A 23,168-nucleotide genomic window follows, 5' to 3' on the forward strand; every position below is an offset into this window, starting at 1 on the left:
TAGCATCCCTTCACACACACATACAATGTGTCCTTATCTTGCTTTAATATTCTTTATAGCACTTAACAGATGAGTTGTTTATTTAACCTTCTGTGTTTACTTATTTAATAAAGTTAAGCCACATCAACAAATACCTTAACTATTATTTCAGTGCTGTAACCCCAACCTAGAATAGTACCTGGCATATATAGTTGACATATTTAAATTATTTTTTAAATGAACAAATTTTAACATGATTAACCAAAGTAAAGTTTTAAAAATAAATGCATCATTTAATTTTTGGATGAATAAGCTTTATTCTGAGATAACTTTAGAAGTAGGGTATATCGTCTTGGAAGTTTCATACTGTTCTCAAAAATATTGAAGATTATATAGCTGGAAAATTTATTCCATGGTTTCAGTTTTTTATATGGATGATATTTTCTTTGAATTTTTAAAATTTACTTCTAGGCCACCTAACTCTGAATTGGGATGGATGAAATACCTGATTATTTTGTATTGACTATTAATTTGTTAATAGATCAGCAAAACGGTTACTGGACCAGATTGTTGAAAAAGGAAGACCAGCCCCTGGCTTCCATCATGGTGATGGGCCAGGAAATGCAGTTCAAGAAATCATGATTCCAGCTAGCAAAGCAGGATTAGTTATTGGAAAAGGGGGAGAGACTATTAAACAACTTCAGGTATTACTATGTAAAGTGATTACTTTCTATTTTGAAGCCTGTTTCCCTCCTCCTCCGCTTTTGTTAATATATCTGATTTCTATGATTAACAGGAACGGGCTGGAGTTAAAATGGTTATGATCCAAGATGGACCTCAGAATACTGGTGCTGACAAACCTCTTAGGATTACAGGAGACCCATACAAAGTTCAAGTAAACTTAAGTTTATATTTTACAGAGGGGGATTTAGGTTGGATAGCAGTGGGTAAAACATGTGTGAATAATTACAGTGTTTTGAGATACGCTTCCTAAATTGGGTAATTATTTTTCTATTTCAGCAAGCCAAGGAGATGGTGTTAGAGTTAATTCGTGATCAAGGTGGTTTCAGAGAAGTTCGAAATGAGTATGGGTCAAGAATAGGAGGAAATGAAGGAATAGATGTAAGTAAAAATACCAATTCAGAAATGATTGAATGATAGTCCATAAATAAACTAGGATTTTTCCTGTTTTGTGTCACATAGCCTTCTCCAACATGGTATTGTCCCTTCCCCAACTTTTCAACTTAGAATACAGTGTATTTTGTATCTTTTTAACCACTTCTATATAAATATAGTGCTTCTATGGTTTGTGGCAGATACATTTTTCAGGAAATGGCTTTCCTAATACTTAGTTTTCTTTGCGTAAGGTCCCCATTCCAAGATTTGCTGTTGGCATTGTAATAGGAAGAAATGGAGAGATGATTAAAAAAATACAAAATGATGCTGGTGTTCGAATTCAGTTTAAGCCAGGTGGGTACTTATGTTTAATTTTCTAAGCATTGCTGGCAGTTTTTTAACACTCATTAATTTAATGTTAAATTAATCCAATTTGGTTTCATTGTTTTGAAGATGATGGAACAACACCTGATAGAATAGCACAAATAACAGGACCTCCAGACAGATGTCAGCATGCTGCAGAAATTATTACAGACCTTCTTCGAAGTGTTCAGGTTTGATAGAATGTTAATATTTTCATTGTTTTGTTTTCATTAAAGAATATTTTCCTTCATTAAATGTGGAAGTTCCCCTCCATAGTTTTTAAATCAAAATCTGTTTGATGAAACTTCATTAATTGCTGCTGCTGCTGCTAAGTTGCTTCAGTCGTGTCCTACTCTGTGCAACCCCATAGACGGCAACCCACCAGGCTCCCCTATATTAATTGCCTAGGAAGTTTAAATTGCTTTAAGGTACACGTCTTGGAGCAAGAGGGCAGCTGCATAAGTGCACTAGTTTATTCACCACAGTAAAAAAGAATAAAAGGTGGTGGTGGTTTGTTGATTTGGGGGTGGATGGCGTCCCCTAGCTTCTCTAAATTTAAGATTTAGGAAAATGAAAGTTGAGGAAAATAGACATGCAGTAATTTTATTGTGGAAAGAAGAGTTTCTGACTCTTCTGACTTTGTCTTTGCCCTCTTTAGGCTGGTAATCCTGGTGGACCTGGACCTGGTGGTCGAGGAAGAGGTAGAGGTCAAGGCAACTGGAACATGGGACCACCTGGTGGACTACAGGAATTTAATTTCATTGTCCCAACTGGGAAAACTGGATTAATAATAGGAAAAGGCAATGTATTTAAAACTATTAATGTGTGGTTAATAATTTAATGCTTTATCTGATTTTCTGGATGCTATTTCTATTGCTATTGTAGATGAATAGCAATGATTTTTCTTTGGCTGTATTTTAGTAGCAAAGTGTTCTTATGCTGCTATGTAACAGCTAAAGCCTAAATTAAGGGCCTTATATGTACTTAAATCTAGAGTGGGATTTGAATCACATTGGTTTCTAGAGAAGAGGATCAGCAGTTTAATTATTAGTGTAAAAAACTTTTCTTCTCACCTGGAAAATGATTTGAGTGTTTCTGTTTATTTTGCTGTTTCCTGACACATGTTTTTAAATTTCTGACTTTTTAAGTCATTGTGTTAGCTCCTCATTGCTTATAAAAGCAATTTCTTTGAACCAAGTGTTGATATGATAATTCATTTTAAGGTTGGCTACAGACATATTAAATTATGTGTTAAAACTTTAAAATGTATGATTATGATTGATTATATATTATATAAACTGATTTAAAGTGTAGAATAAATGGAAACTCCTAATAGCATATTGGCAGATGGGATACTGTTCAAAACTTCCTTAATTGTAACCAGTTCCTTTTGAATAGCTCCACTTGTATCCTATGAATCTTTAAAGAAATTACTGTGTTTTGATTTTAGGGGGTGAAACCATAAAAAGCATAAGCCAACAGTCTGGTGCAAGAATAGAACTTCAGAGAAATCCTCCACCTAATGCAGATCCTAATATGAAGTTATTTACAATTCGTGGCACTCCACAGCAAATAGACTATGCTCGGCAACTCATAGAAGAAAAGATTGGTGTGAGTATGCTTTAAACTTCCTGTTGTTAGCACAGGTTCTGTTAGTTAAATAAGACATTAATTCATACGTTCCTATAAAAAAAATGTTAATTTCTACTCTAAAACTATAGATCCGATCACATAACAGATACCTAACAATATAGAAAAGATTGTCCAGCAGTAAAAAAAAAAGTTATATAGTTACAGGTATTCAAAATCTTGTACTGGAGTGTGAGTGAATAAGACAAGATGACATTACTTGAGTTATAACATTAGGGTTAGTAGAGGGTTGTGAAAAATACTAAAAGGTATAGATAGTTAACCAGAAGTCACTATTATTAAGGACTTCCTTGGTGACTGTTACTACTTCCTTACTATTGATTAAGGGCAACCTTGGTGAGGCAAAGAAGAATCAGATGCCTCCCCCCTCATTAAAGTAGAACTCTACATTATCCTATTATCCTGTTTCTTAGACTGGCTCCAGACAGTCATCTAGGGTAATTTGGAATGTAGACAGCTTGTGTGCTTTACATTTCGACACATAACATATAATTGTAGTTCAGAATGTCTGCAGTAGGGCCCAGTGTCTAATTTTTAAGAATGTTCCAGGTGATCTGATGCCTAACCGAGTTTGAAAATAATGAGGAAGTAGCGCTTTCAGTTCAGTTCAGTTGCTCAGTCGTGTCCAACTCATTGCAGCCCAATGAACTGCAGCACTTCAGGCCTCCCTGTCCATCACCAACTCCTCGAGTTTACTCAAACTCACGTCCATTGAGTCGGTGATGACATCCAACCATCTTATCTTCTGTCATCCCCTTCTCCTGCTTTTAATCTTTCCCAGCATCAGGGTCTTTACTAGTGAGTCAGTTCTTCCCATCTGGTGGCAAAATTCCATCAAAGTATTGGAGTTTCAGCTTCAGTATCAGTCCTTCCAATGAATATTGAGGACTGATCTCCTTTAGGATGGACTGGTTGGATCTCCTTGCAGTCCAAGGGACTCTGAAAAGTCTTCTCCAACACCACAGTTCAAAAGCATCAATTCTTCAGCGCTCAGCTTTCTTTATAGTCCAACTCTCACATCCGTACTTGACTACTGGAAAAGCCGTAACCTTGACTAGACAGACCTTTGTTGGCAAAGTAATGTCTCTGCTTTTGAATATGCTATCTATGTTGGTCATAACTTTTCTTCCAAGGAGCAAGCATCTTTTAATTTCATGGCTGAAGTCACCATCTGCAGTGGTTTTGAAGCCCCCAAAATACTGCTTTACTAGGTTTATTCTACTGTGAAGAATTAACATATTGTGAGGGAGCTTCTTAATTTATTATTAATAATTGGAATATCTTAGGAAAATTCTCCTTGATGTTTGCCATGCTCTGAATGAGGTGTTTCTCCGTGCTTGGGAAAACAAAAATAGATGTAGAAAAGACACTTAAGAATACCTTAAAAATACACACAAATATTCTAAATTGTCTGATAAGGAGAAACTGTAATTGTTCAAGAAAATGAGGAAAATAATTGTTAGACTCAGTAATGGCAAGAATTGATGCCAGAAGAATGATTAGTGCTCCTTGGTTTTGGATTTTGCTATCATTAGCAAAATTAGGATTGCATTTGGATTGATGAACATACAAGACAGGTTGTTCTGGAAAAGCAATTAATAACATGGACTCCTGAGTCAGGCTGTCTAGGTTCAAAATACTGTCAATCATTTACTGACTGTGTGATCTTGGAGGAAGATACTTACACTTTTTTTGCCTCTCGTTCTTCTGAAAGTGAGGATAATTATACCTACCTTAATAGGATTATAGGGATGAAATGTTTGAAGTATGTGTGTCTATCACTTAAAAGCGTGCCTGCCCTATAAAATGTTGCTACTTTTTTTCCAGTATTTTTTTTTTTCCTTTACTCTTTGGAATGGATAGGTTATGGCTAATAGAAATGAGGGATAATGTTAATAAAGGGATTTTAAAAGTCATGAAGTTTAGCTTTATTGTGAGAAAATTGACAACCAAATATAGATTAAGCATTTTTGTCCAAATTGTGACATGGTGAGTACTAACAGTATTTTATTTTCGAGCAGGTGAATCTAGTTGTCCTTACAAGTTGGATTATCAAAAAGGAATCAACTAAGCATTATTAATTATGCTGTAACATGAAATGGATATGAAATAGTCTGTGACTTAACTAAATCAATTAAAAGGAAATCTTTGTTGTATTTAGAAAATTATGATAAAGGGTAAGGGAGAAAATGAAATTCTTGATTCAAAAGCAGTTCAGTGACAGAAGGGCTAGGAGAAAGGTTACTTTGTTGAAGAAGAACTTGCTAAATATTATTGGTTTAGTATTCATTATTGGTAAAGTATTCATCAGCCATTTCACCATGTTGTTAAGATATTTCTCTGATTAATGTTAGAGTAGATGTAGAGTTGATGCAGAGAGAGAAGAGGTAAAGGAAAGAACTTGATGTTTGGTAAGCTTCCATGATTAATATGATAAAGGAATAGTAAAAGTAAGAATTGTACAAGGAAAGGGAAATAATGGAAAAGGGAATAGTCTGAAAAGAGTAGAAGATAAATGTAAAATGTATCAGGTCTTTGCTAATACTGCTAATTTGAATTAATTTTACATGTCTCATTAATGTGGTAGAGTTAGATTTTTGCAGCATGGGTAAGGAATGAAGGAAAAACATAAATTTTAAATTGCAGGTAGGTAAAGGCTTAGAGATGACAGGTTATTTGACCTTTGAAATGTTTAACCTTGATTGTCTTTGTGATTTTCGTCTTTTTGCAGGGCCCAGTAAATCCTTTAGGGCCACCTGTACCCCATGGGCCCCATGGTGTCCCTGGCCCCCATGGGCCTCCTGGGCCTCCTGGACCAGGAACTCCAATGGGACCATATAACCCTGCACCTTATAATCCAGGACCGCCTGGCCCTGCTCCTCAGTAAGTTTTGAATTTTGCTCTTGGCTTTTCCTCAAAGATTACAGATTTTGGTAAATTGTATTTTTAAATTGATTTCTGTCTTTTCAGTGGCCCTCCAGCCCCTTATGCTCCCCAAGGGTGGGGAAATGCATATCCACATTGGCAGCAACAAGCCCCTCCAGATCCAGGTAAAAGATGATTATCATTTGGTATAATCTGTGTTTTTGCTTGCCAGTCCTGTTACATTCATTAGGTATTCCTAGTGTTGATTCTATCTTATGTGCATTCTCTACACTTGTTTCACTCCTTTAGCAGGAGTGTTAGCTTCTGGTTCTACTATAGCAAATAAGACTGTTGTGCATATGGTCTGTTTTCATGAGTCTTTTCTACCTGCATTTGGCTTTCTCTGTTTCTAAAATGATGCAGCTGAATGCTAAAAGCCAAAGCTATAGGAAGAAGTACAGTGTGTTAGGTTTTAGATGCTAGTGCCATCAAATATATTGTCTGTTAATTGTGACATTATCCTTGAAAGAATAATGTACATTTGTTTACAAAATTAATGTGAGTCAATTGAATTGTGTAATACTTTGGCATTAAACTTAAAGATTCTCAAATAAGATATGCAGGTTGTCTATTTAGTATGATAACTTCATATATTAGTAAAAGTCAGGCCTGTATTAAATATCTGCATGTTGGAACTCTTAAAATTCATTTAGATAAAGGTTTTTTCTGTTCAGATCTGGATTTATGCATTTGTTACATTTTATCCTATTCTTGAATCTTTTCTCCTACCCTGTAGTTTACTTTCCGTTACGGTCAAAGAGGGAATTCATTGAAACCAGTAATTTTTATGATCCTTTTTTCTCACCTACTGTGTACCTTTTCACTGGAGTAGTTTCAAGGAAGGTACTGAATTAAGGATTCCTTTTCATACTAGTGCATATATATATTTTAAAAAACAGCTAAATTGATTTGAATAAGATTATTTTAGTGAACTTTATTAAACATTTCTAGTATTTGAGAGTGGTCCTATATTTTAACATACCTTAATTTCATAGGAGGTATGCCTTTGGTACTCGGTAAAGAATCTACCTGCAATGCAGGAGACCTGGGTTCAATCCCTGGGTCAGGAACATCCCCTGGAGAAAGGAGTGGCAACTCAGTCCAATATTCTTGCCTGGAGAATTCCATGGACAGAGGAGCCTGGTGGACTACAGTCCATGGGGTCACATAGAGTCAGGCACTACTGAGTGACACACACTTTGATTTTTCATGCTCTTTGGAATGATAAGAGGTATGCGTTTTGGAATATGATGATACAACATGACAGCAAATAACCTCAACTCTCACACACTCAAGAAGTGTGCTGACGTCTGAGTATGAGTAATGAATTTACATTCTGTAGCAGAAGAGGGTACTTAAAAGTGTTAGCAATACTGTGCTGTTAATAGAAGGACTTATCAGAAGAAAGGTTAAATATGATTTATTGTATAATAGTCTAAAAGTTAGTCTTTAAAGAATGGAAGAACTTTTCTTTCCCTCTTGTAAGCTAAGGCATGGTGTTACTAAGCTGAGGAATCACACCACTGAAGAGACTGAGAAAATTAAGGGGCAGATTTATATTGGTTAATTTGAATCTGTAGGATTGCACCTATTTAGATGCTCTGTTCAGGTAAGTAGTAAGAGTGAAAGAAATGATGGAAATAAGAAGTGGCCCCGACCAACACAACATTGTAAAGCACTTGTTCTCAAAAAAAAAAAGTGTAGCTCCTCATATACTCTTTATGCCTAGAAAGGTTGATGTCCTTGTATGAGGCCATGCTGTTGAAGTGAGAGTTGCTAATGAAGACCAAATTCAAAAATTATATATAACTTTATTTTCTGTTCATTCGAGCTACTAAAAAAAAGATGGTTTATGTTTGAATATCTCTGTATAGAAAGTAAAAGCGGATCTTCCTTTGCTCTTTTTAAAAAATAAGTGGTCTCTGTATTACAATCTCATTTTCCCACTTGGAGTAGTGGTGAAGTCACCACTCCTAAGAATTGGTATTACTGAATGTGGCTTTCAGTAGTGCCTTTGGGAAAGAAGTTACTTAACCATTTGCTAAAAGATAGCATCTAGGGATAGATATTGCTTGTAAGACCAAAATATTTTATTTAAATGAAATTATGATTTTGTATTAAATAACCTGGTATTTTAATGTGGCCCTGTATTGACAATAAAGTCAGTATTCTCTGAATTAAGTCTTCCTATAAAAAATCAATGGATTATGAAAGATTTGTGTAGTAAGTCCCATAACTTTGACTTCAGAAGGTAAAAGACTTGAATAAGTCCTACTCTTACAACTTACTAATTATGCGATAGCAAGCAAGTTTTGAACCATTCTAAGTCTGTTTTATCTATAAAATGATGAATGAATATTATATTGAATGAATTTAGTAAGTTCTTGGTATCCATTAGTCATATGTGTAGACTGGTTTTCATATAGATATAGACTGATTAAGGAAATTACCAGGATTTTTCTTGAGGATATAAACTAATAAAGATATAGCATCCTATGATACTCGCAAGTATACAAGAATCAGTAAGAGGATTTCTATTTCTGACTGAAAAGTCCCATTCTGTTAATGCATCAGTTTTTTATGAAAAATTGAGTGAGGGTCAGTCAAGTGCAGAGGAAGCGTAACATGTTGAAAGGCCCAGATAAGAGCATGATGACTTGAAAAATACAGCCAGTTTACTGTGTTCAGACCTTGAGTGTTGGAAAGATACCGACAGCAGAGAGAGGCTGGAAAGGAAAGTAAAAGCCAGGGTGTCCAAATATCTTGGTAAAAACATTGAATGAGATGCTGTCCTTAAAAGTTTTATTAGTCCTAAAGACAGCAGGAAGTAATTTCAAATAGGACAATGACATCAAATTTATCTTTTAGGATAATCACTGGAATATGATGAGATGAGATACGGCTAATCTCGATTTCTTTTTCCAAGATTTAATTGGCTCTTCATTGAAAGAAGATAGGATAGTTCATAGTTATAGAATAATTGTTTCTTGTATGGGCTAGTTCTGGAAATTCTTCAAAAGGACTGCTGTGCTTGAGGCAAACCTGGTTTAGGAAAACCACACCAGGATGGTTTGAGACAAAGCATTGGATTTGAAACCAAAAGATCTTCATTCCTATCCCAACTTCGCCACAAGCTAAGTTTCTAGGAACTTATCTGAGCCTCAGTGTTCTAAAATAATATGGCAGTAAAAATAATAGAAGAATTTGGAAGTTTCCACCTATTATTTTTTAATGTCCAGTTAACTTGGAGTTCTGTTTATTTGCTAGAGACAGGTGTGTGTGTGGTTAATTGATTATGGATTTTAGACGCAAATGTATAACTTTTGTTTATTCTAGCTAAAACAGGCACGGATCCAAATTCAGCAGCTTGGGCTGCTTATTATGCTCACTATTATCAGCAACAAGCACAGCCACCACCTGCAGCTCCTGCTGGTGCGCCAACTACAACCCAAACCAATGGACAAGGTAACTATGGTAACTAAAGAATTTATTTTTTATATAGAAAGTGAAAACTTGTGTTTGGAATTATATATGAAGTACATCAGTGTATAATACCCCCATATTTATAATACTCAGTTAATAGCTTAAGTAAGTAGCCTTTGGTTTTTAAAAACAAGTTCTTTGAGATAACTGTTAAACCAATAAAAGTTGTAAGATACATTACCAAGAATACCCAGATAGCCTAGCTGTTAAATGTGTATCTCCCCTGTTTGTTCCATTACCCTATCTTATGTATCCATATCTATTGTCATTAGTCTTTTTCAGAATCATTAAGACCAAAGTGTAGCCTTACTGGCCCATTACTCTTAAGTACTCCTTTCTGTGTTTCTCAAAAAATATATGTAACCATTACACTGCATTCAAAATCAGTTAATCAACACTGATTCTTTTTACTATCCCAAGGCATAACCCTTATTCCATTTCACTGATTGTTCCAACAATTTCTCACTAGTCAAAAATAATTCCTATCTTTTTCTTTGAAAAGAGTACAACCTTTTGTGAGAGGCTTATGGGTCAACCATAGGTCCCTTCAACCTTTTCTCATGAAGATGAGGTCATGATCAGGGTTCCTGCTTACATACCATGTGGCAAGAATACTGCAAAAAAAATGAATGAGGTCTGCCAGGGTTCTATAAAATCATCATCTTTCTCTTTGAAATTAATACTGTCTAGAGAGTTACAGCAGCAGCAGGAGAGTTATACTGTGATGATACCACTGTTCTAGTCTCTTTTTGGCAGGACAAGTGGGATAATTTTATTGTTTTCCTTAAAGACACAGTAGAAGTTTTACAATTCAGTTTGATTAGATGTGATTTATAATTTTAACTTTTTTAAAACAAATGAGAACAAAAAGAACTAGTACAAATTATAAAACTGCTAGAGCAAAGAGAAATTACCTTTCTGATCAAAACAACACCACAGCTAAACTTCCTTAGAAAACTTTCCAAGATTTCTCAGCTGAACTTAGGATTCTCTTCCTCATTGAAGGCCTTAGTCTTCGTTGATAGTACCTACCTAATTCAATTACAAATATGGTAATTTCTACTTCCGTCATTTTTCTACGTTTATTAGGTGGTATTTTACTATAAGAAAGAGGTTTCCTTTTCTATTTCTTTATGTCAGTATGGATTTAGTAGGTTATATTTTAAACTTAGCCAGATTGCCCTAGGACTGGCCAGTCAGGAGCACCTTCAAGATGGCTTCTGTATTCTTTTGACATGCATGTCAGTTCTTGCAGCACTTTCCTGCTTTCTTGCAGAATAAGATGCTTACTTTGTGCTTTTGGAGCTTCAGCCCTTGAACGAACCATTTTTCCAAGGAGCCCTGATTTATTTTTTAGTAGATGATGATATTTAGAAGCTAAATAGTTGTATTCGTTGCCACTGAGGTGTTATTGCTACTAGCTCCATACAGTGTGCAGAGCTAGGAAATGAATTTACATGCATGCATAACTGCTGCTGCTAAGTCACTTCAGTCGTGTCTGACTCTGTGTGACCCCATAAACGGCAGCCCACTAGGCTCCCCGTCCCTGGGATTCTCCAGGCAAGAACACTGGAGTGGGTTGCCATTTCCTTCTCCAGTGCATGAAAGTGAAAAGTGAAAGTGAAGTCGCTCAGTCTTGTTCGACTCTTAGTGACCCCATGGACTGCAGCCTACCAGGCTCCTCCATCCATGGGATTTTCCAGGCAAGAGTGCTGGAGTGGGGTGCCATTTCCTTCTCCCTATATACATATAAAAATACATAAATATCCATATGTGTATATATTTTTTAAACTGTACATTCATAAAACCTGCAATTCTATTCTAAGACTTGAAAGTTTTTTCCTAGCTTTTCTGTTTTCCATGCTTATACACGGTGAAAGACCTGATATCTTCAGTGTGTTTTCTTATTTGACCAATGAATTTACTTATATGCTCAGTATAACTACTCTTCTAAATAGATAGACCATCTCTCTGCCCACTATCTCTGTTCCTTGTGGCACCAGCAAGGATGCCACTACCACACAGCATTTCCCTCCCCTCATTCCCCATGACAGACTACTCCCAACTCCTCTCACACATAGACAAAAACAACCCCAGCAGGGCCAAAATTGCTTTCTAAAAACCTTACTCATAATTTTTTTATGTTTTTCTTGAAAAAGGAGATCAGCAGAATCCAGCTCCAGCTGGACAGGTTGATTATACCAAGGCTTGGGAAGAGTACTACAAGAAAATGGGTATGTTCTACATTTCATTTTTTATGTATTTTATTAAAATATTCAGTAAATACCACGCTAAAAGGTTAAAGGTTTTGATAAAAAGCATGTTTTTTCCATGGTTTTAATACCTTGGCCTTCTTTCATCCAGTAATTTAAAATCTTGACATAGAAGGATACATTCCAAAATCACTGAACTCTCAGAAGTATCATGGTCGTTACAAATCATTGTTTAAATTGTGGTTAAGAAACTTTTTTATTTCTAAACACATTTATCGGCCACTTACTAATTGAAACTAAAATATAGAGCACTGAGCAATAATTGGTTGTGTGCAGTGTTATTTTTTGCTGCAAAATAAACAGATACAGAAGTGACCTACAGTGATAAAGGCAGTTAATTAAATAACATTTGCATATATGAAAAAAGAAAGTCACCTAGAATTGCTGTCTTCATTCAATAAACATAGACGTGTATTACATGCTAAGCATAGAAATAGATGCTGAGAATGTTATTGTGGGCATAACACCTAGGAGTTCTGCCCTTCTGGTTATTATATTCTAATGGAGAGTACAGTTGTTAATAAAAGTACTTTGCAAATACTATATCAGTGGTTCCCCACCCCCCTTACCCATGGGGGATATGTTCTAAGTACTTCCCCGCATGGATTCCTGAAAGTGCAGATCATCCTGAGCTCTATATATGTACTACGCTTTTTTCCTATTATAAGGTTTATTAATTAGGCACAGTAATAGAGTAGCAACATTAATAAAATAGAACAATTAGAGTATATTGAATGAATGACCTCTCTCTCAAAATACCTTGTCCAAATTTAATGCCTTTTCTGTCTTAACCAACCATATGTCACACACTGTAACTATGTGTCACATACTGTAGCCGTAACTTGGATTTTGAGGAGTGACAGGAAAACTTGGAATTTTTTTTTGCCACAGTGTAATAGATTTGTTCTTCCTGTAGATCTTAGCAACCTCAGCATACAATTTTTTACTTATTAAATAGATAACTTTTTACCTTTTCACTTAAAGGAAAAGCCTTTTTGGCATATCCCAATTGCCAGCATCACTCCTCTTGCACTTTAGGGCCATTATTAAGTAAAATAAAGGTTACTTGGATACACAAGCACTGCAGTACCAGGACAGTCAACATTATATAAACAAGATGGCTGCTGAGTGACTGTTGGGTGGAATATGCCGGGTAAAGGGACAGCATGAGATTTCATCTTGCTATTCAAGGTGATGTGCAGTCTAAAACTTATGAATTGTTTATTTAATATTTTCAGGTCACGGTTGACCTTAGGTCACTTCACTGCAGAAAACAAAACTATGGATGGGGGTGGTGTGGGGGCTACTGTCTGTTCACTGACACATGTACGGATTGGGAAATAAGTCACACAACTACACAGTGGTGGAACCAGACTTTGGAACTCTTAAGAAGGCCCAAGTTCCGAACCTGTCTCCTAAGTTTGCATTTTGCAGGGACCATTTCATATCCAATGATATACTTCTGGATAGATCTGGCTGTTTCTCGTGTGCTTATTCTCTTAGTCGTTTAAAATTAAATGACAAGCTAATCATATAAACTTGCCCGTTCTGCACTGATAATTGAACGTATCTATTGGTGATAAGTTCATCATAAAATAACAGTTTACTTGTGATTGATTCTCAGTGTAAATTTCAGGGTTATTTGCCAAAGAATATTTGCCATTTTTCACAGAAAAAAATTTCCAGAATGGTGATTCTATTAATCTTTATGTAAAAGTACATAAAACTGGTGATAAGACTGTTTTACACAGCTAATTTGTATTTTTTAAAAAAGAAAAATAATTTCTCCTGTTAGGCTTTCTAGAAAAGTTGCTGTATGTTATTCCTAAGGTTGTAACAAATTCATTAATTTATGTTTTTGTAGCCCAGCTTGACCCAGCTTATCTCAGGCAGACCTACAACAAAAAAATTCTGCAAAAAGAAATTTTAAAAATACTTTAAGACAGAATACTGTAATTAGGGTGATCACCCAACTTACTGCCCAAATTGGGATACTGTTGAGAATAACTAGGAATGCTGTTAGTAATCGTTCCTTAACAACATAGTGGTCATGACCTGTGGTCACTCTAGCTTTTATGAAGTAGCGTCATTACTAAAGGTTAATGAGTTGTATTTTCACAATGGGCAGTATGGTTTATATGATGCCTACATTAATATTGAAATTGGGTAAAAACAAACCCTGTTGGTAGACTTAGGTATTTAATAAAGTCACGTGTTACTCATCTAAAATGTGTTGTGTAATCTGCAAGGTCTAACCATTCAAATCTTTATTTTTAAGGGTAGACATTTCACTTTGCCTTTTTAAAAGTTGTTTGTGTTCTTTTCTCTGCTGACTGCTGTATAAAATTGTAATTATAGAGGTAGTCTGCTGGTCTGTCTTGAAACCTTTGTGGGAAAAGGTGGTATAGAAATAACTTAAAACACTATGTTTGACTGAAGATCCTCCTTAACCCTTGCCTTCTTTTCACTTGTTATTTTTCTGTAGCACTGAAAGTATAAGCTGTTAATTTTATGAGCAAAGTAAACTGGTTGAATGATTCCCATTAAATGTAAATTTTAAATAATGTTAGGTGATCTTTAATGATAGCTGCTGCTATTGCTAAGTCGCTTCAGTCATGTCCAACTCTGTGTGACCCCATAGACGACAGCCCACCAGACTCCTCCTGGGATTCTCCAGGCAAGAATACTGGAGTGGGTTGCCATTTCCTTCTCCAATGCATGAATGCATGCTAAGGCGCTTCAGGCATGTCCAACTCTGTGAAACCTCGTGGACAGCAGCCCACCAGGCGCCTCTGTCCACGGGATTCTCTTGGCAAGAACACTGGAGTAGGTTGCCGTTTCCTTCTTCCTTAATGATAGCTACAAGGTCTATTTCTCCTGTGGAAGTTTTGTTTTGGATATTTTTTTGGTATATGATTGATTGCTTAACCACTTTGATTTCTTCTAAGTGCATTGCTTGTCCTTAAGACCTTTTTAGGATAACTACAAATAAGAGACCTTAAAGGATAAAACTATTCAGTTGAATCTTTGATGTTTTTAAATAGGAGGGAAAGAAAAGAGTACTAGAATACCAGGGAGAGACAATGATCTTTATCTCCAAATCAACTCCTTTATTTGTAGAGATTTTTACTCTTCCAAGTGGCAGAGGTAGGATTTCCTAGGACTCTGGATGTCCTGTTTCCAGCCAGTGCCCTTGTCACCATACTGGGAGAACTATCCCAGACTTCGAAGCCTTTTCAGCTTTTTCTGTTAAGAAAATCCACAATAACACTGTAGGTTTTTCAGTTTGTTTATTAGTAAATAGACCTCTGTTGAAAACAGATAAGTTGTTTTTAAATTAGTTTTCTAAGACAATTCTAAATTACCTGCAATTAGGACAAAGAAAACTTAGGAGAGAAATTCTTAAAGATGAGATTCTTGAGGGTTAATGAAAGAAACTAAGAAATTCATATTGCTGCCATATAAGGAATGACAGTAATCTGGATGTGTGTGCTTTTGAAGCTAGAATGAAAGGAAACTTTCTAAGAAGTAAACTCCCTAAAGAGAAACAGGGCTTCAAAATAGAGATATAGGAAGTTTCTATTTGAAAGAGAGTAAGTGATGACATTTGGGGATAAGTTTGACTTCAGGGAGGCCCTTTTAATGTTAAGCACTGATATGGTGAACTCTGAACCCTTAGCATATGATACCTTAAGCCTTTAAAAGAGCCAGGAGAGAGCGGTTGTGAGAAAGATAAAGGTGTCTGAGGATGCAATCTATTCAAGCAGAACTGTCTCAGGCTGTAATGGAATGTTGCATGTGAACTCTAGGGTGGTAAGTCTTATCTCTGGAATGAAATGAAATTAAGATTTCAAACATTGTCAAGTTATATATAAATGTTAAGTAATGTTCTACTGAAGTATAAACTAAACTGTCTCACGTCAAAACAGTTTTGGAACTGAGGAAAAGAATAAAGGGAACAAGTTAGGTACATACCTTTCCAAAAGGGCAAGAGGCTAGAGGAAGATCCAAAACATAAACAGATTAGACGGGAAAAGTTCTTTCACTACTTTTCAGCTGAGCAAAAAGAATAGCGTTTGCTCTTATAGGAGTGGAATGAATTTTTCTATGGATGCCTTCAAGATTGGAGTGTCAGATGTTGATGACTTAACCATGTGTTTATGTTTCTTGGAATTTAACATGTTTACTTTCAGGTTTACAGGAATATTTGAGTTTGGGGGTGTTTTTTCAGTGAACATTTGAGTTTGATATTTTCTTGATATGTCTCCATGATACTGTAGTTTTTTTCCTCTCTAAAAATGAGTATCTTTTAATGAAGTTCAGTTCCATTTTTAAATCTGAAGTGGACTTTGTTGTTGCCTTAAATAAATTGGGCCTCAAGTCAGAAGGCTTTCCAGTGGGCAGCTAGTTTAAAAAAAAAAATACTGTGTGGTTTTTTATTCTTAGTACCAGGATATTTGGCAGTTGTCTAAATACTGAAACTGGTTTTAGATTTACTTGAATTGTGTCTCATAAAATCAAAATATTAATTTCATTTCCTAAAAGGAGTATGGAAAATGAAAGTGTGATAATTTTGTTAGAAGAATATAGAATTTCTCTGTGCTGCTGCTTGTATAAGTAGGGGGAGTTTCTTATGTTTTTTAAGTCATACATCTTCGATTTTTATTTCCTCAGTTGCTTTTATTCTTTAACCAGTTTTGTGATGATAATAGACTATTTTCTAAAACTGCCTTGGTGGCACATCTAACAGACATAAAGTGGCTTTCTCTGAGTATTTTTTGTCTGGCTGTCATAACTTCATAAAGTCAAATGAGTTACAAACTAAATAAAATTCTGTTCAAATAAAGAACTTAAATAGGAAAAATTATGTTCTCTCTCCCCAACTTTTAATTTTTTTAAGACCTTCAGAAAATTGGAAAACCAGTATAGCGAACACCTATATGTATATTTTCTGTCCAGATTCACCATTTTCAAAAAGTTTGTCATATGTACTTTGTGTGTATATATACTTGTTTTGGTGCCTGAGCCATTTCAAAGTAAGTTGCAAGCTGTTGCTCTAAATAAATTTTTAATAATATTTAAGTTTCCCTGGTTGTCAGAAAAAAATGCCTTGTAGCTTACTTGTGTGTAAGAGCTGGGGTTGTCTTTTTTTTTTTTTTTTTTTAATGCAGAGCCCATTCAAGTTTCATGTGTTACATTTGATTGTCTGTTTAGTCTCTTAATTCAGGAAAGTCACCTAGAAAAAAGACCTCTTTCTGAAAGCGGTTGAGCCTTGTGTTTCATTGATTTTGTTGCTTAGAACCTCTTCAGTAGTGATTATTCTTTATGTCCTGCATCAGGTTATTTTTAATAAACTTGTTATCATTTGGGCATAGCATATTAAAACTTTAAATATCTTATTAAAAGAAATCTTGAAGATTAGTGTTACACATAGTTTATAGGTTACTAACCTGGAGACAACAAATCTTGGCCAGATCTTAAAATAATAGCTTTTAACTGGGTTTCTGTTTCTCAAGAAATATTCTTTCTTTTCATTGAAGATTTTCATTTTATTTTAAAACTTGTAGTGTAACAAATCTGAATGGAGAAGAAAACTACCAAAAATAGTGGTCCATTCATTCCCCCGAACATAACCATTGGGGAACAGTGGACTGCATATTTCAGACTCAATTTAGAATATGAACAGTTTATAAAAACTGACTGAATCAAGAAATTATGTAGATAGTTTTGTTTTTTATTAAAGAGTAATGCTAAAGAACTGAAAGTTATGATAGTATGGCAAAAAGAAACTAAAGAGCATTTGGATTTTTTAATTACAGAGTAGTTTTTGACACTAAGAAATATTAAAAATAGAACAGGAGCAATTCTGACCCTCTGTGCTTTTGTCTTTATAACCTGTACTTACAGTGGATATAATTTTGTATTAAAATTTAGGGGGTTTTTTTTAGGTCAACAAGGGCAGACACAAGATTATTCAAAGGCTTGGGAGGAATATTACAAGAAGCAAGGTATTGTTTTTATTAGAAATGAGATTCTTTGGGGCTTTTAATTGTGGTTACAGCAACAAAGTTGTTCTGTTTTCTCAAAAGGTCAAGCAGTTCCTGCTCCTACTGGTGCTCCACCAGGTGGTCAGCCAGATTATAGTGCAGCCTGGGCTGAGTACTATAGACAACAAGCAGCCTACTATGCCCAGACAAGTCCCCAGGGAATGCCACAGCATCCTCCAGCACCTCAGGTATAATAAGTTTGCTAATGTGCTGATTTCAACTTCAGTCATGTTCTATGCATGTTTACTTTTGTCTGGGATTCTGTTTGCCTTTTAAATTTTTATCTGGCAAAACTATAAATGAAGTACTGTGATATATTGTTTTGGGTTTTTTGTTTGTTTTTTTATAATGCTTTCTGGCATCTGAGTGCTGAATATTTCTATAATGCCTTTGATTTTAAAAATAAACTTTTTTCCCCCAGGGATTTGCAAATCATGCAAGAAGCCACCACCATTTATATTAACCAGTTTTTCTTTCTTAGAGGATTCACTCCTGAGTTAGCTCCATTTAAAGGATTTTCTTTAACTTTTTGTGTATTTCTTATGTATCTCTTCTGCACAGGGCCAATAATAAGAAGTGGACAATACAGTATTTGCTTCATTGTGTGGGGGAAAAAAACCTTTGTTAAATATATGGATGCAGACGGCTTGATGAAGATCTTAATTTTGTTTTTGGTTTAAATAGTGTTTTTCCTTTCTTTCTTTCTTCCTTTCTTTTTCTTTTTTTTGAAAATGTACAAAATATCTATCACTACTGATAGGAGGTTAATATTTCTGTGTAGAAATGAAAATTGGTTTGTTTTTAGTATTTAGTGTAGATGTACACATTCCAGCAAATGTATTTGCAACTATTATGTGGTTAATGCTTTGTGATATAAATGTACTTTTTTCAATGTATACTTTCACTTTTAAAATGCCTGTTTTGTGCTTTACAATAAATGATATGAAACCTCCTGTGTCGGTAAGTTGGATATGTGGGTATTTAAAGAATTCATAATTTCTTAGTAATGATAAATTAAGATACATATACACAAATATATAAGCTTTCCCCATGAAATATTAATTTGAGTTTTTAAACACTGGCATGTTTTCTTCCCCCTTGCAGTATAGTAGTAGATTGGAGGATCTTTTCCATTTATTGTATTTGGCTGTTTTCAGCACAAGTAATCCTGATATCTTCATTTTTTTCCTTCTGTTTGATTAAAAACTGCATGTGTGTACAATGATCTTTTGGCATACTTCCATTGCATTAACAGTGAAATTTCCTTTTATACATGACCACTGTTTCAGACCTGTACTGCTGCTATAACAGTTAACCTTTCTGTTTTTAATTTGATAATTACTTGATTTCCAAGACTGTTTCAGCATAACTAATTTTAAACAGTTTTCAAATAGTAAATATGAGTAGTCTATAATAAGAACAGTTTTTTTTTTTTTTCATGTAAAGGAGCTCTTGCAAGGTATGCAATATTAGTGTGTTTCTTTCTAAATGTAGGGTAGAAAAAGTGAATAGTATGCAAAAAGTATAGCTACAGTGCATCTGCCATTGAAACATTATTGTGGTATGAAAATGTTTGAGCTATTTTTTTCTTTTTTTTTTTCCTTTTTGCAGTATAGATAAGCTTTGTTTTGTAAATGCACAAGTCCAATCATTGAATCAACTTAATTTTTTTATGTACTTGAAATCATTTTATTACTCTATAACACTCATGCTGAAGTTCTGATATTTTGTTGAAATCCATTGTTTTACTCTTTGCATATTTGTTGGCTCTTTGCATATTAATATATTAGACTACATGCAAATACAGTCTGTCTTGCCATTGTCTGTTGAAGTGCAGGTTTGATCCAGCCAGTATAGAACTAGCTCTGTAGGGGTGAGGAGGACTGTGCTGTGTATCATCCTTGATTGTGTTCCTTCAAGGAGCATTGCACTGTAAGTACATCAGAATGACAAATTGATGAACTGCAACAGTATCTTTTTGTCAATGTTCCACATAATGCAAATGCCATACTTTGTTTGAATATTATGTTGGAATACAGTGCTTATATCTTGGAAACCATAACTGCTTCTTAATTTAACATAGAATATTCATAGGTCTGTATTTTTTTTAAGTGAGCTTAATGGGTAAGTATTTTTGATATGCTTTAGCTATAGCTAAAGAAAACTCATCATTAACAAAGTTGAATAGTATTACTCATTGGTGCTCCTAAAATATATTGCTTTTCAGTGTAAAATAATGCATATCTTATATATTAATATGAAAGACTTGCAATGTATCAGACAGGGTGGTTTTCAGTTTGCAAATATTAAGCAATGTAGTGGTTTTAATACCATTTCCTAAATATATATACTAGTTCTTTCATTGGTAGGGGAGCACCATTTGTTGTTCTGAATATACTATAAAAGGAAGATGTACAGGACATAAATGTTGAGATTATTTATAGGGTAGAAAATAGCAGTACAGTTCATTGTAGCTATTTTGAAATGTTTTTGACTATCTTATAGAACCTAGAGTGACTTCTTCCCTTGCCCTTATTTAGATATGGATATGTAGTTCTAGTTTGAAGTTTTAATAGTTAAGGAGTTATCTGTTTAAGAGTAGGGTATTGATGTGAACAGTTTCAGTATTTTGCATGATACTGTTTTATAGATGACCTTTTAGGAAAGTGGTGCATTTATTAATTAAACTGAAGAGAGAGTTTTCAGTTGGATTCAGTATCATAACTCACGAATTGGAGGCTGTTGATTTTGATTCATTTAAGGTTTAAAATCTTTATTAATTGCAAACAGTGCAATTATTTATACTTCACAGTGCCTTCCCAGACCTTCCACCTTAGGTTCTGCTGCAAAAAGCAACAGGTAAGCACAACCTAAGGACATATATAAATAAATATTTCAGTACATTAATGTTGTCCCTGTGAGGTTTTTGTGGTTGTGTATTCAAAAGCAATCTGCTACTGCTTCCCCAAAATGTATTTTGTTATTTATGCTACCATTTCAGTGGAAAGTCTGTAAGTTGTTCAAACAACTGTTTACTTTTCTAGGTGATGTTTTTATTTTGATTTTTCTTTTTATTAAAACAAGAAAATTATGAGTAGATTGCTGCTGTAATTAAACTACATCCAAACTTTTTATAATCTTTTCCCTAATATAGAGAAATTGTTAGGATTTTAAAAGGAAAGTTACATAGTTCTCAAGATTTAGGAGATAATTTGGTCAGAAACTTCAACAGCCTTCACAGTCTGTTTATGATTGATAAGACATTTTCTTTGCTCTCCAAAGCTATGGAGTCTTTACTTTTTTTCTTGTTCTTGAACTATAGCAATTCAGTAAGGGCGTTATGGGTCAGAGTTTCATTATGACCTTTTTTCCTTAAGACAACTCAGTTTTCCTAACTCTTATTACTTATATACACCGAAAGAAATACTGGCAGTATGTTTGATAAAAGGCATGTGCATCAGTGAAATGTTAACTGTATAGCAAATAACCTTTCATAATCTGTATAGCAACCAATATTTTTCTGATTTATAATACTTTAATAACTTGACGCTGCATTTATTTTATTTTTTGCCAGTTTTAAATGTTTGTGTGTTCTTGTAGATAATTTTAACTGGTAAATATTTTGAGTTAAGATGAATGTATTAAGGCAGCATCATATCAGTTTTGTTTATTCGATTTCTAAAATGTGCTGATCCTTTTAAAACTCCTGCTTATCTTTGCAACAAAGAAAAATATTCAAAAATACTGCCTTCATTTTCACACACAGTGCTGAAGATGCTGCAAGCACCAAATCATAGCTCATAAAATCAGGTCCTGAGATAGTTACCCATAAAGAGGAATCCTTTGAGTGTATGCCATTGGTGAGCCGATGAGCATGGACCATAGAAGGGCTCAATGTAGAAGGTAAAATTGGCAAATCGTAACTGAGAAAAATGAAATGTTTTCCCATACGTAATATGATACAGGGTGTACTGTACCTGCTTTTGATCACTTTTCATTTTAAAGTGCTATTCACTTGATCTTAAATGTTCCATGAAATGTTAAATTTTGAAAGTTATATATAGTTATTGCACCACATTTATGTGTGTGTATATGTGTTTTAATAGTCAATGTTAAAATTGATAATATAAAGGAGCTCTTTGAACTTTAAGAGCCTGTCAAGTTTTGCTTAGTTGTAGTTTGCATTTTTATAAAAGAAAATACATATGAATGCTAATAGATATTGGGGCATTGTTTCTATCTCATGAGAATTTTTTTATTCATTAGCATAAGCCTTCATTGATACTGCAGGCATTTTTTAAATGGCGCTAATCTTAACCTTGAAATAAATGGAAAACAGAAAAGGTGAGCCAGTTGATTTGAATGCAGTGGTGTTAGGAGTGGTAGAGACAATGTTTGGCTTGAAATTGATTTATTTAGCACTTAAACTTGACAATATGTTTCTGTTTTTAAGATTTCATAGTGTGGTGATAATTAGAATTCTTATAGTTTAATGTTTCTCTTAGAAATGGGAAGTATACTTTTATTTTTAATAAATGAAAATGGTTTTAATACTAAAATTAGTGATTTAATACTAGTTGTTTATGAGCATTGTAAAATATATTCTTAGACAAATACCTGAGTAGTTAATTTACAGGAGTGGGTTTGTGTAGGAGTAAACAGTACCTTAAGAGGGAGATAGGAATATATTCAGAAGTGAAAATGTTTGTTTGAATACTCTTGCCAGGAGAACCACTTCTACCTGCAAAGTTATGTTCTTTAGAATAAGGTTGTAGAAATTACTAGTTAATGAAGATGTCTTTTTATTTTCTGAAAATTCTGCCTCACTTTAAAATGTATTATAACAATACCTAAAGATAATTTTGATTCTGAAAATAACCTTATTTTTTGTTTAGTCACGTGAGTTTTCTTGCCACAGTATAAACTTCTGAGGGATTTTTTTTAAACTGGTGCTTTTAAGAAAGCAAATATGTCCCAGGATTTTATTTTCTTCAGTGATACCCCTTATAGGAACTCTTAAATGTATTTGCACATATATATATTTTTTCTTATGCATGCTCAATGCATTTTCGTCCTGAGAAAAGTGTTCTCTACAGAAACTACCCGTGTAAAAAGAAGATTGGCTTAAAATGGCTACTGTGATGGGAACAGTGTCTTAGGGAGATGCAGCTTGGACTTGAGGTAAATTGAATACTTTACAAACTGTGGTTTAGTTTGTTTTAATACCATTGTATGTAAAGGGGTACATGATTGCTGTAATTTTGTATTGATTATGGTTTCCTCAATAAAAAAAATAAATGTACATTGGTGAATATTATAAAGGAGTGTTTGT

At 34.4% G+C, this 23,168-nt stretch overlaps 1 protein-coding gene across 34 annotated transcripts in view; it reads left to right on the forward strand.

Moving 5' to 3' along the window:
* Positions 1–23,153, forward strand: part of FUBP1 (far upstream element binding protein 1) — a 34,068-nt gene extending 10,915 nt beyond the window's left edge. For 5 of the 34 annotated variants that reach the window (XM_040232483.1, XM_040232484.1, XM_040232491.1 and 2 more), the window contains 14 exons: positions 521–683; positions 776–874; positions 1,000–1,101; positions 1,347–1,449; positions 1,549–1,649; positions 2,117–2,258; positions 2,909–3,069; positions 5,840–5,991; positions 6,079–6,158; positions 9,370–9,507; positions 11,676–11,750; positions 17,738–17,797; positions 17,879–18,024; positions 19,669–23,153. In XM_040232483.1, the coding sequence (XP_040088417.1) occupies positions 521–683; positions 776–874; positions 1,000–1,101; positions 1,347–1,449; positions 1,549–1,649; positions 2,117–2,258; positions 2,909–3,069; positions 5,840–5,991; positions 6,079–6,158; positions 9,370–9,507; positions 11,676–11,750; positions 17,738–17,797; positions 17,879–18,024; positions 19,669–19,707 (1,561 nt within the window). In that variant the 3' untranslated portion in view covers positions 19,708–23,153. Of the gene's footprint in view, positions 1–520; positions 684–775; positions 875–999; positions 1,102–1,346; positions 1,450–1,548; positions 1,650–2,116; positions 2,259–2,908; positions 3,070–5,839; positions 5,992–6,078; positions 6,159–9,369; positions 9,508–11,675; positions 11,751–17,737; positions 17,798–17,878; positions 18,025–18,397; positions 18,807–19,668 lie in introns of those variants that run through there. The other 29 variants (XM_040232488.1, XM_040232489.1, XM_040232500.1 and 26 more) reach the window with 15 other exon arrangements.
* Positions 23,154–23,168: the final 15 nt, after the last annotated feature.

This window comes from Oryx dammah, unplaced genomic scaffold, assembly GCF_014754425.2.
Source record: "Oryx dammah isolate SB20612 unplaced genomic scaffold, SCBI_Odam_1.1 HiC_scaffold_28, whole genome shotgun sequence".
NCBI lineage: Eukaryota > Metazoa > Chordata > Mammalia > Artiodactyla > Bovidae > Oryx > Oryx dammah.